Source organism: Motacilla alba, chromosome 10 (genome assembly GCF_015832195.1).
Source record: "Motacilla alba alba isolate MOTALB_02 chromosome 10, Motacilla_alba_V1.0_pri, whole genome shotgun sequence".
Lineage (NCBI taxonomy): Eukaryota > Metazoa > Chordata > Aves > Passeriformes > Motacillidae > Motacilla > Motacilla alba.
The window spans coordinates 17,354,073-17,368,052 of NC_052025.1; the positions used below are offsets into that span (position 1 = coordinate 17,354,073).

At 50.2% G+C, this 13,980-nt stretch overlaps 2 protein-coding genes across 10 annotated transcripts in view; one reads left to right on the plus strand and one right to left on the minus strand.

The window, feature by feature from the left end:
• MEF2A (myocyte enhancer factor 2A) overlaps window positions 1–4,045 on the plus strand; it is an 82,651-nt gene extending 78,606 nt beyond the window's left edge. For all 9 annotated transcript variants that reach the window (XM_038147616.1, XM_038147617.1, XM_038147613.1 and 6 more), the window contains one exon: window positions 351–4,045. In XM_038147616.1, the coding sequence (XP_038003544.1) occupies window positions 351–696 (346 nt within the window). In that variant the 3' untranslated portion in view covers window positions 697–4,045. The remainder of the gene's footprint in view (window positions 1–350) is intronic.
• Window positions 4,046–4,191: 146 nt separating this feature from the next.
• LYSMD4 (LysM domain containing 4) lies at window positions 4,192–11,653 on the minus strand. Its single transcript, XM_038147618.1, has 3 exons — window positions 11,628–11,653; window positions 10,050–10,337; window positions 4,192–6,709 (listed from the first exon to the last, which is right to left on the minus strand). The coding sequence occupies exons 2-3, from the start codon at window positions 10,317–10,319 to the stop codon at window positions 6,206–6,208; spliced, it is 774 nt and encodes a 257-aa protein (XP_038003546.1). The 5' UTR covers window positions 10,320–10,337; window positions 11,628–11,653; the 3' UTR covers window positions 4,192–6,205.
• Between the last annotated feature and the right edge of the window lie 2,327 nt (window positions 11,654–13,980).

Consider the following 13,980-nt stretch of genomic DNA (forward strand, 5'->3'; position numbering starts at 1 on the left):
TTCAGCTCGTGTCTGTGCTGGAAAACACTCGTGTGTCGGGGTGTTTGTCCCTTCAGTCACCTCCAGTCTCCAGCTAATGAGCTGTGTCCCTGCAGGCTCAGCTTCTCCCAGGGGGCACCTGTGTGGTGACTGTTTGGCAATAGAAAATATTTGTTTGTTCTGAACTTCTGTAAATGCAGCTCAGACCTTTAATTAACGTTTTTTTCACCTTTGCTCTTCCCAGTAAACTGCATTTATTTCTGTGCCGAGCCCCAAGCCCTCACCCTCACGGACGCGTGAATTGCGTCGGTCGCCGCTCGGTTTCGCTTTCCGCGTTTTCTGATTCGCGCCTTTGGGTTTTCTCTCCCCAGCACTGGCAGCCAGCTATCTCAGGGTTCAAACCTCTCCATTAACACCAACCAAAACATCAACATCAAATCGGAACCCATCTCCCCTCCCCGGGACCGCGTCACCCCCTCGGGGTTCCCGCCGCAGCAGCCGCAGCAGCCGCAGCCGCCGCCGCCGCCGTCGCGCCAGGAGCTGGGGCGCTCCCCGGTCGACAGCCTGAGCAGCTCCAGCAGCTCCTACGACGGCAGCGACCGCGAGGACCCGCGCGGCGACTTCCACTCGCCCGTGGTGCTGGGGCGGCCGCCCACCGCGGAGGATCGGGAGAGCCCCTCGGTAAAACGGATGAGGATGGACACGTGGGTGACATAAACCCGCGGCGTCGCCCTCTCAGCTTTGTGTTCTCAAAATGAACTGTCCTGACATATCTAAATTTATAAATAAGGACGTGAATAAGTATATTTATATGTATATACATACGTGCATATATATATCTTCACATGCATATATATGTGCTAGTGTGTGTAGCATACACCGATCATCAGGCACTTACGACAAACTCTTGTATAGCTGCAGATGTCCCTTGGTAACAGTAACAGAACAATCCCGTAGGTTTGATCTCTAGTCTGGCACTTACCTGGACTCGTGTGTAACCCCAGCCCGGCCCGCGCGGAGCGGTGTCCCCGCAGTGTCTCCTCCTCCTCCACACCCACCCGAGCGAGGGCTCGCCTGTAGTACCGTCCCTGTGTGTAGTCAGCTCTATGGTTACTCGTAGTTAAGAAATAATTGCTTTGTAGCAGCAGAGCAGTAGAAAAGCAGGAAGAAGAAAGCAATACTGTACATAAACTGACCTTTCTATTACCCAACCTGGCATGGGTCTCTATTGCAGAGGGTGCATGGAGAAGGGCTGATGCTATAAGAAATAAAAAAAAAAACAAAAACCCTGTTTTGCACGTGCAAAAAAAAAAAAAAGTGTATTGGGTCAAAGAAGTGATTTTTTTAATGAGTGAAAGAGAGCGTAGAGAACTCGCATGAAATACTCAGAAAATATTAGCCTAGAAAATAGAACATTAACAAAATAAAATTAATATATTAAGTTATAATTGGAATATGTTTGACAAATTTGTTTTTACGTTCATACCTTTGAAAAATATAGAAACGGATTTTAGCTCATGTATATTTTATATTAAAGAAAACAATACCCTAATGAATTGAAGACTATATATAAAGTTATATACAGTACTTTTGAACACATTCTGCTATGAATTATTTATATAAGCCAAAGCTGTATGTTGTAGCTTTTTTGTAGAGTATAGTTTTATCTTATTTTGACTTTCTAGTTTTTGCTTTCAAAGATGAAAAGGAAAAACTTGCAGGCGGAACCTTGGGGGAAAAATAAGCCATGAACACTTATATGTAAATTTAAATTTGAGCCAAACTCTTTGTGTATATAGCATCCTAAATATATTATCACCTTTGGTGTAAGTACCTATGTATTGTACGGTCACCAGATTAAAAAGTATATTTTTGTGGATTGACGCCAACTTGAAACAAGGCGAGGTCCTTATTAAGTAGAGTATTCACTGTTTAATATTTACTATTTTGTTAAATATACTGTACTTTCTTTGGATTTTAATTATTATTAATATTATTATCCAGATTTTTCAGAGGGTGTATAAAGGGGTTGGCCCCCTCACTGGTGGTGAATGTGTGCCGTTCAATTGTAATCTCTGTGCTGTATGGTTAAGCTTCATTATACATTTTATATATATGTATATAAATAGCAAAGTGGCAAAAAAAAAATCCGGTGTTAAGTTCATCCTGCATAAATATACAAAATCTGTTACAACACATTTTAAGGCATCATTTTAAAGCTGCCTCTTCTGAGGAGGAAAAAAAACCAGTGGAAAAACTTGACCTAATTTCTCATGGTAGGGAAATGACACATATCAGAGGAGCACAAAAGGTTTTGTGAGTTGGCAAGTGGTTTGGGAAAAATTTGCTGCTTCCAAGAGAGGGAGGAATGCAGAGCCCCCCTGTGCCCCAAGACTGGGCCGGGAGCAGTTTGGTGTTGGATGCGGGGCCGCGATCCCACCGGTGCTCCCGGTCACCTCCAGGCTGGCAGTGCTGGTTCTGGGTGGAAGCTGCAGAGCCGTGGGGTTGCCCAAACTCTTCAGAGTTAGCCCTGATATTTATTACCTTTTTTGCTTGGGCCTTTTGTTTTTTTTTTTTTTTTTTCCAGTTAAGAAAATCCCTCGATGCTGTCAGGGAGGGGTGAGAAGGGCGGTGTCCCTGCGGTAGCTGAGGCCTCCAGCTGGGCAAGGTTAAAACCCGCAGGGGCTCCAGTGCCCTCCAGCCCTTGCCTTGGAACTGCTTTCCCGTTCCTGGGTTCATCCCGGCTGGCAGGAGGGTGGAGGCAGGAGGGACACGTTCCCATGGCCGCCGTGTCCCCAGTGACCGAATTCACTTGCTGCTCCCTGGAACCTTTTGCTGCTCTGACCAGTGATGTGAGTTCCATGATTTATGCACCTGTATGAACTTTGCTGTACATCCGAGTGGGAGTTCTGCATTCACATTTACTGTCTATTTTCTTGTGTGCCTTATCAGATGGCTTTGCTGACTGTATCTCAATAGTCTTTATTTCTATGCAGGTTTTTAAACAGTACTTAACTACTGTTTTCTTAAAGACAAAGCTACACAAGGGTTAGAGTTTGTATTGAAATTGCACCAATGAATTAAAAAAAAAAAATAAAAAGAATCAGTTCTAAAGAGCTGGGCAAGGGAGTGGCCCTGTGCTGCCCCAGCCCCGGCAGAAACGTCCTTCCACAGCCCTCCGGTCTCGGGGAGCACCTCCTGCCACCGAGGACATGGGAATCCTGGTTTTTAATAACAAGTAACTCACTTTGAAACATACTTTTTTAGAAATTGTAAAAATGTTTTATATTAAAAAAAAAAGAGATGACATAGCACAGATATTTCAACAGGTTAAAAAAAAAAAAACTTTTTAAAATTATCTCTGCTGACTGAAGTGCAAGTGGATCCAATCCTGGGCTGAACCCAGTCAGGTCTGAACGATTTAAGATTTTTATCTCTGTTGTGACAAATCACCTCCATCCTCGAGCTCTCACGATAGTTTTGAGAACGCCACGTTGTCAGGGACTCGTCAGAGAGAACTGCTTTAGCCTTGCCTTCCCTCCAAGGACACTAATGCATCAGAAACTTGCGAGTTACTGTGCGCACAAGAAATACATAGTAAATAAGGAACAAAACAACTCCTAACAATTGATCCTGGGCAGAAGTTAAATCCGAATGTGAAAGAAAGACTTAACCAATGTAAACATTTAAATCTTAGTAGAACCTTTCTTCACTTTGCTGTGCAAGAGAACACTGCTTTGCTATATTTAAAATGGCTTTTTTAAAAGAGATTTATGTATTTGGTAAATGTTTGTAGTCAACAGTTCACAAGAAGCTGTTCACGGTTTAATGCTGATAAGCCGTTTGGCGGCACAAGCTGGACTTTGTTGCCATCCTTGAGACGAATCTTTTAAGAAAAAAAATAAGTTAATCTCAATTTTTTTCCCTGAATGTGTTGTTTTTTCTTCAATATACAATAAATATTCTAGTGAACTTTTTATCAAATGGTTAAGAAAATGCTAGAGGTTGTTGTAAAATATTTGTATCCTGCATTCACTAAAGTAAAGATACTGGCTTTTACTGTGTACTCCGGCCTCTCTCGTGTTTGCAGAGCACTGCTCCCGTCCGCGCGTCCCTCCAGGCGTCAGTCCAGGTGCGAGGTGCTGGTTCTCAAGTGCAGCCGAGGGGATGCTCATCCACAGGGATACACGCACGCTTGTTACTGCACTCAAGGACTGATGCCTGCTAAGAACATTTCTATAAAACGTGGAGAAACTGGCAGATGAACCGGGGTCCATTGAGAGTGGAGAGCCCGGGGCCAGTCCTGCCTCTCGGCCCCGCTTCCTCCTGCTGCTCCCACTGCAGAGGCTGAGGTGAGGCTGCAAGGGGCCCCTGGTTCTAAGGCAGGTGCGCAGCTGAGTGGTAGCAAATAAAGCACAAGCTGTGCCCTTGTGCTTTTATTTCATGTGGCTTTATTTAAAAACGTAAGAACCTGGTCCCGCCCCCTCCCCAGAACAAAGAGATACAGCTCTTCACAGAAGAAAAATACAAGATTTTGTTCAGTATCAGATACTTTGGAGTGTTCGTTTATAAAATTAGGTTCCCACTTTTGAGAGCTGCAGGGAACGCAGGTTCTCACTGTAGCAGCACACGGCTGTGCCTGTGTGGTGTGGGGTCCTCACCTTGCTGGAGAAGCGTTAGTCCTCGCTGGCCAGGCAGAGGCAGTTCTTCAGGCTAGGCTGAGGCCACACCTGCACTGCAGGCGCTTGTACCACAGCCCCTCTCCATCCCTGCTCTGCCCCAGCCGGCCTCAGGCTGCCAGGGGAAGCTGGAAAAGCCCTGTGGTGCTGCTGGCAGCCGGGAAGCTGCAAACGGGGCTGGGCCGAGGTGGGGACAACGAACAGCGGCTTCCTGCAGCTGCCCACCAGCGCTGCCCTCGCCCTCGGCACCAACAGCACCTGCCCACACATTTAGTGGTTGGTTCCAGGAAAGCCTTTACCTCTGCCCACAAGCCCAGAATTTGCTGAATCAAATTTCTGAGGCAAGTTCTTCTCTTCAGCAAAGCTCCCAAGGCCTCCCTTGCTGCTCCCTTGCAGCAGGCAGTGTTTGCTGAGTGGCCCTGAAGAGCACAGCCCTGGGGCTGGCCAACACCTCCAGTGCCCTGTGAAGCTTTCCCGTGCACGTGGTCAGTTCAGAAACTGTCACAATCAGCAGCTTCACAGTCCTCTCCCAGAAAGGCTTCACCCTTCTTTCTTCTTGGACTTCGGTCCTGGACCTTGCAACCTGCACCCAGCTCCCACTTCACTCCCACTCAGACTGCACACAAGGAAGTAATTCCATGACTGAGCCTGGGTGTCTGAGAAGCACCACTATGGACTATTATTAGTTTTTTTAGCAAATAATACTGACCAGACCTCCTGCCAGCAAACGAGCCCTTGAGAAGTGCCTGTGACTCCTTGTCTCGTGCTCTGCTGTCCTCATCCAGCACCCCCTGCCCACCGGGGCCATGCAGGGCTGAGCAGCACCCTGGGACACTCAGCACTCTGATCTCAGGAGCCATCTCTCAAGGATTTCACTGAGGGGAAGAGGCCTGGGCTCACCTTTCCCAGGGGTGGGCCTGATGCATCCCAACCGAACACAGCTCAAAGATTTGCTCACGGGGGTGACAAGGTGGGGTGCTGGCAGTGTCACCATGCCCTGGCACACCCAGCTTAGAGCCCCAGAAGGCATCATTAGGGTCAAGCAGGCCAAAACCACCATGGTCTGCAAGAGACAAAAATGACACTTCTGAGAAATAGTGTCCCCCACTTCCATTCTAGCAAAAAGTGTTTCCTTAAAATGCAAATAACCCCCAGCTTTCCAACCACATTAATACTGCACTCTCTAGCTCAGCAGCAAACAACTTGCTTCTGGACACGGCATTAAGAAATACCCGAAGCAACCATAATGAGTAAATAGCTATAAAATACTTTCCCTCAACAGAGTTCCCAACTCTGAAGCCACCTTGGTGAGCAATAAAGCATCCTTGATTTTCTATCAAAATCATATCACCTCATTTTCAGTCAAATTCAGGATTACATCATCAGCTACTTATAAAAATAAAAATAATCAGTATTGTCGTATCCCCTTGGGTGCACTCGAGTCAGTCACGAGCATACGGGCATCACTGCTGGAGAGGCTGAAGCGGGCTGCCCCTTCACCTTAGGATTTCTTTTCCTGCGACCAAGCCTTGTGATAATTTCCCTTCCTATCCAGCTGTTGAAACGTTTGAATTTGTCATGTTAGAGGTGTGGGCCACCAGGCCCTGTGTTTTAAAATAGATGATATAAAACACTGGCAGGACGATTCCTATCAGGAGCATAATGAACACGGCGTTCCACCACTGGATTCCGCAGTCCGCGCCGTTCCCAGCGTCCCGCTTCCCTGCCTCGGGCAGGGGCCTCTCCAAACCCTCCCCGCCGTACTCCGCGTTCAGCTGCACCTCCACCTGCACGGCGTCCTGGATGCTCTGGTCGATGCCCCTGAAGTACTCACTGAGCCGCCGGCCGCCAGCGGAGCCGCCCTCGCCGGGGTCGGGCTCCGGCGGCTCCACGCGCGTCAGGCCGGGCTGGGCGGGCCCCGCCGGGGGCGGCCGCAGGGCCCCGGCGCTCTCCGTGAGCAGCCCGTGCGGCCGCACCGGGATCTTGATGGACTTCAGCGCGTACAGGTCCTGCTCCCGGATGAAGTTGTTGACGCGTTTGATATCTGCAACCTAAGGAATCCAGAAAGGACACAAACAGTGAGGGCAGGACAGCCCAGGAGCGAGGCAGGAAGCAGCTACAAAACCAAGGAACCGTCAGGGAATAAAATCAGGCCCTGGATGCAAGCGGTGTGATGTTCTGAGAGATTCTCCAGCAGTTCCAGGGGTGCTCCAGGCCCTGCAGGATACAGTCAGTCCCCTGTGAAACCAGTCTACAACCTCCACCTCTTGTACCTGCTGTATTTTGCTCCATACTGCTCTTCCTTCCCCTTCTCTCAGTTAAGGCAAGAAGAAGCTTTTTAACTAACAGATCCTTTTAAAAACCATTTTCATAACTTACACGAGTGCTTAAGGTAACAGCACAACACCAGTGTGAGCACCTCCTGCTCAGGAAATGATTTCAGAGTGATCAGAGCTCCATTTTGGGAGCACAGCAGTTCTGAAAGCACGGGCACAGCCTGGAGAGCAGGTGAGGATCTCCCGCACGGGCACGAGCATCCTCTGCTCACGGAACACCTCTCTTTGCAGGACAGCAGCTCATCCAGCCCAGTCCTCCCGAGCATGTCCTGCTGAAGGACAATCCCCTCTGTGCTCCTGACACCACCTCTGGTGCTCCTGTGTAGGGCTCCTGTCTGTGAGTGGCCTCCCCACGCAGCAGCAGGAGGAGCAAGGGAGAAACAGCATCAGACACAGGGACAGGCAGTGCCAGGGCAAAGACAAAGGCAAGGCAGCATCCCTCAGTTAACACTAATTAGAGAAGATGCAGGGGCCACTCACAGCCACCCAGCAAGCACAGCAACTTCTCAGTTGCACTAAACCCTCTGTCAGAAGAAAGGAACAGGATGTCAGTGAGTGCCAGGAGCTCTCTGCTGCAGCTGAGGAGATGTGAAAGAACCTTGAGGAAAAGGCTGGAGGGCACAAAACACAGCAGCCAGAGCCAAAGCAAAGAAAAAGGCAACACAAACAGGTAAAGCACCTCTCATCCATCACAGCAAGGAGACAGTGCAGGGACTGTGCTTTGCTCTTCAGAAATCACAGCATGACCTGCATTCACTGCACACACGCTTGAGGCTGCCAAGGAAACTGGGAAGCTAAAACAAAAAAAAACCCACTTTACTTCCTAAGCACTCTGCTCAGAGGTAGAGAGGAGAGGAGATGGAGGCCTGAATCTCATGTTTACTCTGCAAAGCTTGAGAACTCTGAAAATGGCACATGTAATCCAGGACCTGATCTGGGGACCCTGAGGCAAAGGAATCCTCAGACACTGCTTCAGGCTCCTCACAGCCAGCCCCAGGGTCAGCTCTGGACTTAAACCCTGCAAAATTTCTTAGTTATGAAATAACAATCTCACCCAGAGCCTCCTGAGGTGCTGCTTCAATTTCTGGATTTGTTCCAATTAAAACAAATTACTGGGACAGTAAATATCCCCCGTGGTGTCTGCAATCAAATACTGCAGTGTGGTGCTAAGACTCTAGAAACAGAAAGTGGAGCAGCACGCATACAGAAACAACAAACAAAGCTGAAGGGAAGCACGCGAGAGACTGGGCTGCACAAGCATTTGGGCTTATTTTCTGTACTCATTTTTTGGCTGCAGTGAGCTCCTCTTGTCCCAGCCTAAGAACAATGCCAAAAGCAAGCCAGGACTATAAATGGTCAAGAGTAAAAATGAGAATTTTGAAGTGCTTTGCATCTCTGCCAAGTTATCTGTGGCACACACACAGAGCTATTTGTTGCACTGTCTTACAATCCCCTCCCCAGGCAGATTCTGAAACCAATGTCAAGTTCTCATTGATTTCAAGGAGAAGTTCATCCTGGATTTTTACACGCATTTTCCTATATATGTGTGGTTACAGTTCTCACTGCTGTCCTGGTGACCTTTCAGGAGCTGTTTAATTGTGCAAATAAAACACATGAAAACTGTCATGCCAGTCTAAAGATACCAATAGACAAATCTCCTACAACAAGGACTTCTGTACCTGTTCAGTTTAACTGGAACAATCAGAAGTGCCCTTTCTGGAAGGGAGGGAGGCAGCAGGACAGTTTTTGTCACGTGGTCCCTTCCATCAGCTTGCTTTTCCCCTGGGCAGGCCCAGCAGCCTCCAGAGGGGCTGAAAGGCTCCGGGAGTGGGGCAGCAGAGGAGCAGCCACAGCAGGGACAGAACTGGGTGACAGTGCAGAGGCACAGCAGGACTCTTCATAAAGCAAAGAACTGTTCAGAATCTCCCTCCTCTGAGTTCACCCAACTGCTGGGAGTCTGCCCAGGTGCTGCTGAGAGCAGCACACAGCTCCAAACCCAACCAAAGCTCAGCTCTGCCTTCTCAGGCTCTCCTGGGGCCAATCAAGGCCTATTCAGCTCCTACCAGACTTGCTTCTCCACACGCATCGGGCTTGTCAGCAGAACCTACAAGGGTGCCTTTTTTGTTTTGTTTTTGTTTCTAAGGGCATGGGAGGGGAGGAATTGCTGCAATCCCTCTAAGGCCTCTTGCCTCAGCTGCACCATACAGCTGCTGTGTGGTTAAGCAAGACAGACTGCACTGGCAGGGCAGCACTGGAGCCAGAGCTGTATCCTTATCCCTGCTGCGGTCGCCGGCCAATTGTTTCATCATGGAACTCTGAAATCACAGTCCAGCTTGCAGATAAAGGGGGCTCTAAAAATACAGCTCCAACTGCTGAATAACAGGGGGCTTCTAACGTTCAGAGCAGGTAATTAAACTTTCCAGCAGTTCTGCTCTTTTTTGGAACAAAGAAAACGTGCTGTGTAGTTGTTCTGACTCAGAAATCGCACTGTGCACACACCCTCCCTCCTGGCCACAGGCACCTGAACTGTGCACGCTTTGGGATGACAGCAAACAACCAAAACCCAAACACACACACCAGCTGGACTTTGGGACTGAACTTTGGCACCTCTGCACATCCACCCCTGTTAGACTCAGACCTTCCTTGCAAAATGTAAGCTGATACCTTTCAAAAAACAAAAAAAACTCACCCGTAACTGTGGTGTTTCTTTGTACTGCTCAATTTGCTTCAAAAACTCCAATGTTCCTTGAGAGCAGAGCCCTGGCCCTCATTTCCACACTCAGCTCCCTCATGTTTGCCCTCACGGAAATAACTTAGTACAACCTGCACTTAGTCACTGAAATGAAACAGGAAAGCAGGTCAGGCAGGGTGTTAGGCTGACATCTTCCCAGGCTGTTGGCTGAACAACTCCTTTTTGTGTTTGTCTGGGGTTATTTTTGCCTTTCTCCGGTTTTACTTGGACAGTGACCGTTCATACAACACACAGGGCCAACACCTGCCGGTGTCAGAACCACCAGACCACAGGGGAACGCCCTGGGGGGCGGTGAAGCCTCACCTTACAGCCGTACTGCAGGGCCAGCTTGTTGAGGCTGTCCTCCTCGGTGATCTCCCTCTCCAGGAGCACCACGTCCCCCAGCCTGCCCCGGGCGCTGCCCCGCTGCTGCTCCTTGCCCCGGGGCCGCAATTCCATCACGTTGAGCTCCTCCTCCGAGGACTCCTCCGAGTCGGAGCGGCCGTTGGGGAACACGAACACCTGCCTGCCCGGGAAGGTGTGGACAGTGGCAGGAGCCTGGAAGGGCCTTGTCCGGCTCTCGTGCAGCCTCATCTTTCACACCAGCAGCCCCTGGAACAAAACCCAGACGTGTTCAGTTTCCTCAAGACCCGTGTTTAGCTCTCAGCATGAAAGATTCAGAGAATGCATAGAAAGCTGGCAGGTGTGAACACTCATCACACAAAGGGGCAAATCCAGAGTGTCATTCTACCAGCAATATGAGAAAAGTTATGTACTCAAACTGCAGCAATCAACAATTTTTTTCCAATTTTTGTTTTTGGTCTACCTGTGAACCAACCACTTTATAACTATGTCGCTCAACATTTTAAATGCTACATTCTAAATTTTATTAAAAAAGCAACACAGTCCCTTGAGCAAACTGTCTTTAATTACGGTCAAAACATACATCAGGTCTACCAACAGACATTAAAAACTGAGCAAAGTTATCCTTTCCAGAAGTCCTTAGCTCTCTACACTTTAGGAATCCACATTTTAAGTTCTTGGAAAAGCACTTTTTTTTTTTTTTTAAATAAGAACAGCTCATGCTACACTTAACTTCAACCCGAATAACAAGACTTCATTTTGCTGCACGAAGACTAGAACCTGCCTGAGCACTTTAATTATTGCTCAGCCTACAGCTGCAAGTTCGGGTCAGTTTTTTTTTTCCCTTCAATCCTCAGCTCCACAAACAATTTGTTGTCAGCATGAGGTATAGGTAAGAAAACCCCGCATTGTTATGGATCCTTGACCTTAACGTTCTCCATCTACCCCTCAGGGATTCTTCAGGTGAAGCCACTACGGTTTAATGGTATTTCCTCGGCCCCGGCACAGCTGCGGGCCGGGCTCAGCCGCGCCGAGGGAGCTCAACACCCAGGAGCCGGCTGGACGCTGCTGTGGGACACCCCGGCCTCCCCGGCACAGCTCCCTCCTCAGGGGCTGCCGAACTCTCCCCAGGCTCCTCTGGGGACCCGACCTCGTCAGCACTTCAGGGGGATCCCCATGTTCCCGGGGTTCCCGGTCCCCTCAGCATTTCGGGAGAGTCCTTCGCCCCTCAGCGTGCCCCGCCGCCCTCGGCACCTCGGGGGTCCCGGTCCCCTCAGCTCTCGCCGCCCTCGGCACATCAAGGGGGTCCCGCTCTCCTCACAGGGTCTCGCTGCCCTCAGCGCTTCAGGTGACCCCATCGCCCTCAGCACTTGAGGAGGGTCCGGATCCCCTCAGAGTGTCCCGTTCCCCCCTGGGGCCCCGCTCTCCTCAGTGCTCCATGGGATCCCGCTTTCCCCTGGGGCCCCGCTCCCCCCAGAGGCCCCGCTCCCCTCAGGGCGTCCCGGTTCTCACCCCCCTCCCAGCGCTCCCCTCACGGACCCGCCGCCATCGGCCCCGCACCAACCTGGCCACGGTCTCGCCGAGCGCTCCTCCCATTGGCTGGCGGCGCCGGGAGGCGGGACCTCAGCGCCGTCTGACCAATGGGAGCCCGGAAAGGGCGGTGTGGAGGGAGGGGATGAGCGGGCGGAGCCGGGACGGGCAGGGGGCGGGGCCTCACTTAAAGGGCCCGCGCCCCCGTTCCGGCCGGGCCGGGACCGAGCCCGGGGGGACCGGGTCACACACCCGGACAGAGGGACACCTCAGACACCTGTACAGAGGGACACCTCAGACACCCGTACAGAGGGACACCTCACACACCTGCATTGCCCCGGGTGAGGTGCCACTGTCCCAGGACCCGTCACACACCCGAACAGAGAGACACCTCACACACCCGGACAGAGGGACACATCACACACCTGCATTGCCCCGGGTGAGGTGCCACTGTCCCAGGACACGTCACACACCGGTACAATGGGTGAGGTGACACACCTGAATGATGGGTGATGTCACACACCTGTACAACCATGGGTGAGGTGCCACTGCCCCAGGACACGTCACACACCCGCACAGCCGTGTGCTGCAGTGACATCTCAGTTATTACATCGTCAATATGTAATAACAGATTACACTGTGTCCATATTGCAATGTGTCCATATTGCAAAATGCCAATTTTCCAATATGTCAGTTTTACAATGTGTCCATATTTCTGCCCTGTGGGTGCTGCAGAGCTGACCAGCTGTGCTCCACACTGCTGGGTTTGCCTTGGCCCACCCTGACTCATGGGTGATGTTTAAAAAACAAGCTCAGGACACACTGCTAGCAAGTTCCCCATTGGAAGCTTTTCTGGGGTGCAGAGACAGGAGAAATGATGTCCTCCTTGCCAGCTGTCAGAATTAAGCAGGCACCCCAGGTGCCCACGGGGTGAAGATCTCCAGCAGGGACAGCCTGGGGTTTGGCTCAGCCCGGGGTCGGGCTGCTCTGTGCCCTAAAGGTGATGGACAAACCTGCCTTTAAGTGAAATTAAAGCCTAGTGCAGTCGTGAGCCATCCCTTTGCCTTCCCTGTGCAACCCCAGTGCTGCAGGCAAGAGGGAAGGGCATTTCCTCTCCAGCTCTGGCTTCCCCTGGATTAGATGCAACATCAGCTGGTAAATGTGACACACTGAGAGGAAAGAAGGCTCCTCAAGCATCAAGAATTTCTTTAAGCAACAGCTGCTCTTCACAGCTCTTACCTGCCCACACACCTTCGTGGGACTGAGGGATTTTGGCAGGGATGGAAGGGTGCTGGGAGAGGGGCCAGGCAGGACTGTGGCTGAGCCAGCTCCCCATCTCCCAGCAGGATTTCCTTCCCTCCATCCCTGGGCCTGATCATCCCAGGAGCAGATGACTTCGGGCTCAGGCAGCTTTCTGGCCCAACAGATGATGGATTTAGCGTGCTGGTGAGGGCTTTACAAGCATGAGGAGCAGATGAAAGGTGCCAAAATGCCTTTCCTGAGCCACTTGGAGCTTCTCTGTGACTACTGAGGTTCAAAAGTTACAAGTAATAATCACATTTTGTCAAACAGATCCAGGTTACTCAGGGTAACCTGTCAAACCTGGAAAATAAACTGCTGAGGAAATGCTGGAAATGTGGGAGAATCAACCAGGCTTTGCTGACAGGGCTCAGTCTGGGCTGGATTACTGTCCTCGATAGTGTTTAACAAGAAATAACTGTTTTGTGGGAGCGCTGATGTTAGATCTGGGTCAATTGCATGGGTGATGTCATCATTCCAAATAATTGGAATATTTTTGTAGTTAGCAGACAGATTGTGAGAGCTGCACAGCCCCAAACAAGCAGAGTCTGTCTGAGAGCTCAATGGTTCAGTCATTATCTGCACTCAACCAACACAAGGGTCATTCTGAAGGTGCCCTGAATTTCAGGAAGAATCCTCCTGCCCTGACTGAGACCAATGCACAGGGTGACAGAGCTGAGTCTGCTCTTTGCACTCAATCCAAAGAGCAGTGTGTCCATGGTGCTGGGCACCAGCTGGAATTCACATCCCTGCCAGCTGCTTCCCCGAGTTAATCCCTTTGATAAAGAATCAAAACTTTTATGAAGGTCTGGGCTGTGAATCTCCAAATAATCTAGAACAGGGCTCCTCTCCTGTGTGCCTGCCATTCCTGGGAGTTCTTGCTCAGACCCTGAACTGCAGTTTTCCTCATCACTTGGGATTTGTTCCTCTTTCTTCAGGCTCATTTCAGAAGTGTGAGAAGTGTCAGACACACATTCCCTGTGTTGTTCTTTGCTTCTCCTTCAGCTGCATTCTAAGCTGTGCATTCTAAGCAATAAAACCTCTCACTCAGTGACAGGCTGCT

Bases quoted from the DNA above. Each gene is read 5' to 3' on its own strand.
- LYSMD4 (XM_038147618.1), bottom strand. From the start codon at position 10,319: ATGAGGCTGCACGAGAGCCGGACAAGGCCCTTCCAGGCTCCTGCCACT. The intron at 6,710-10,049 runs GTGAGGCTTCAC...TGGATTCCTTAG, and splicing joins CCCTGCAGTACGGCTGTAAG to GTTGCAGATATCAAACGCGT.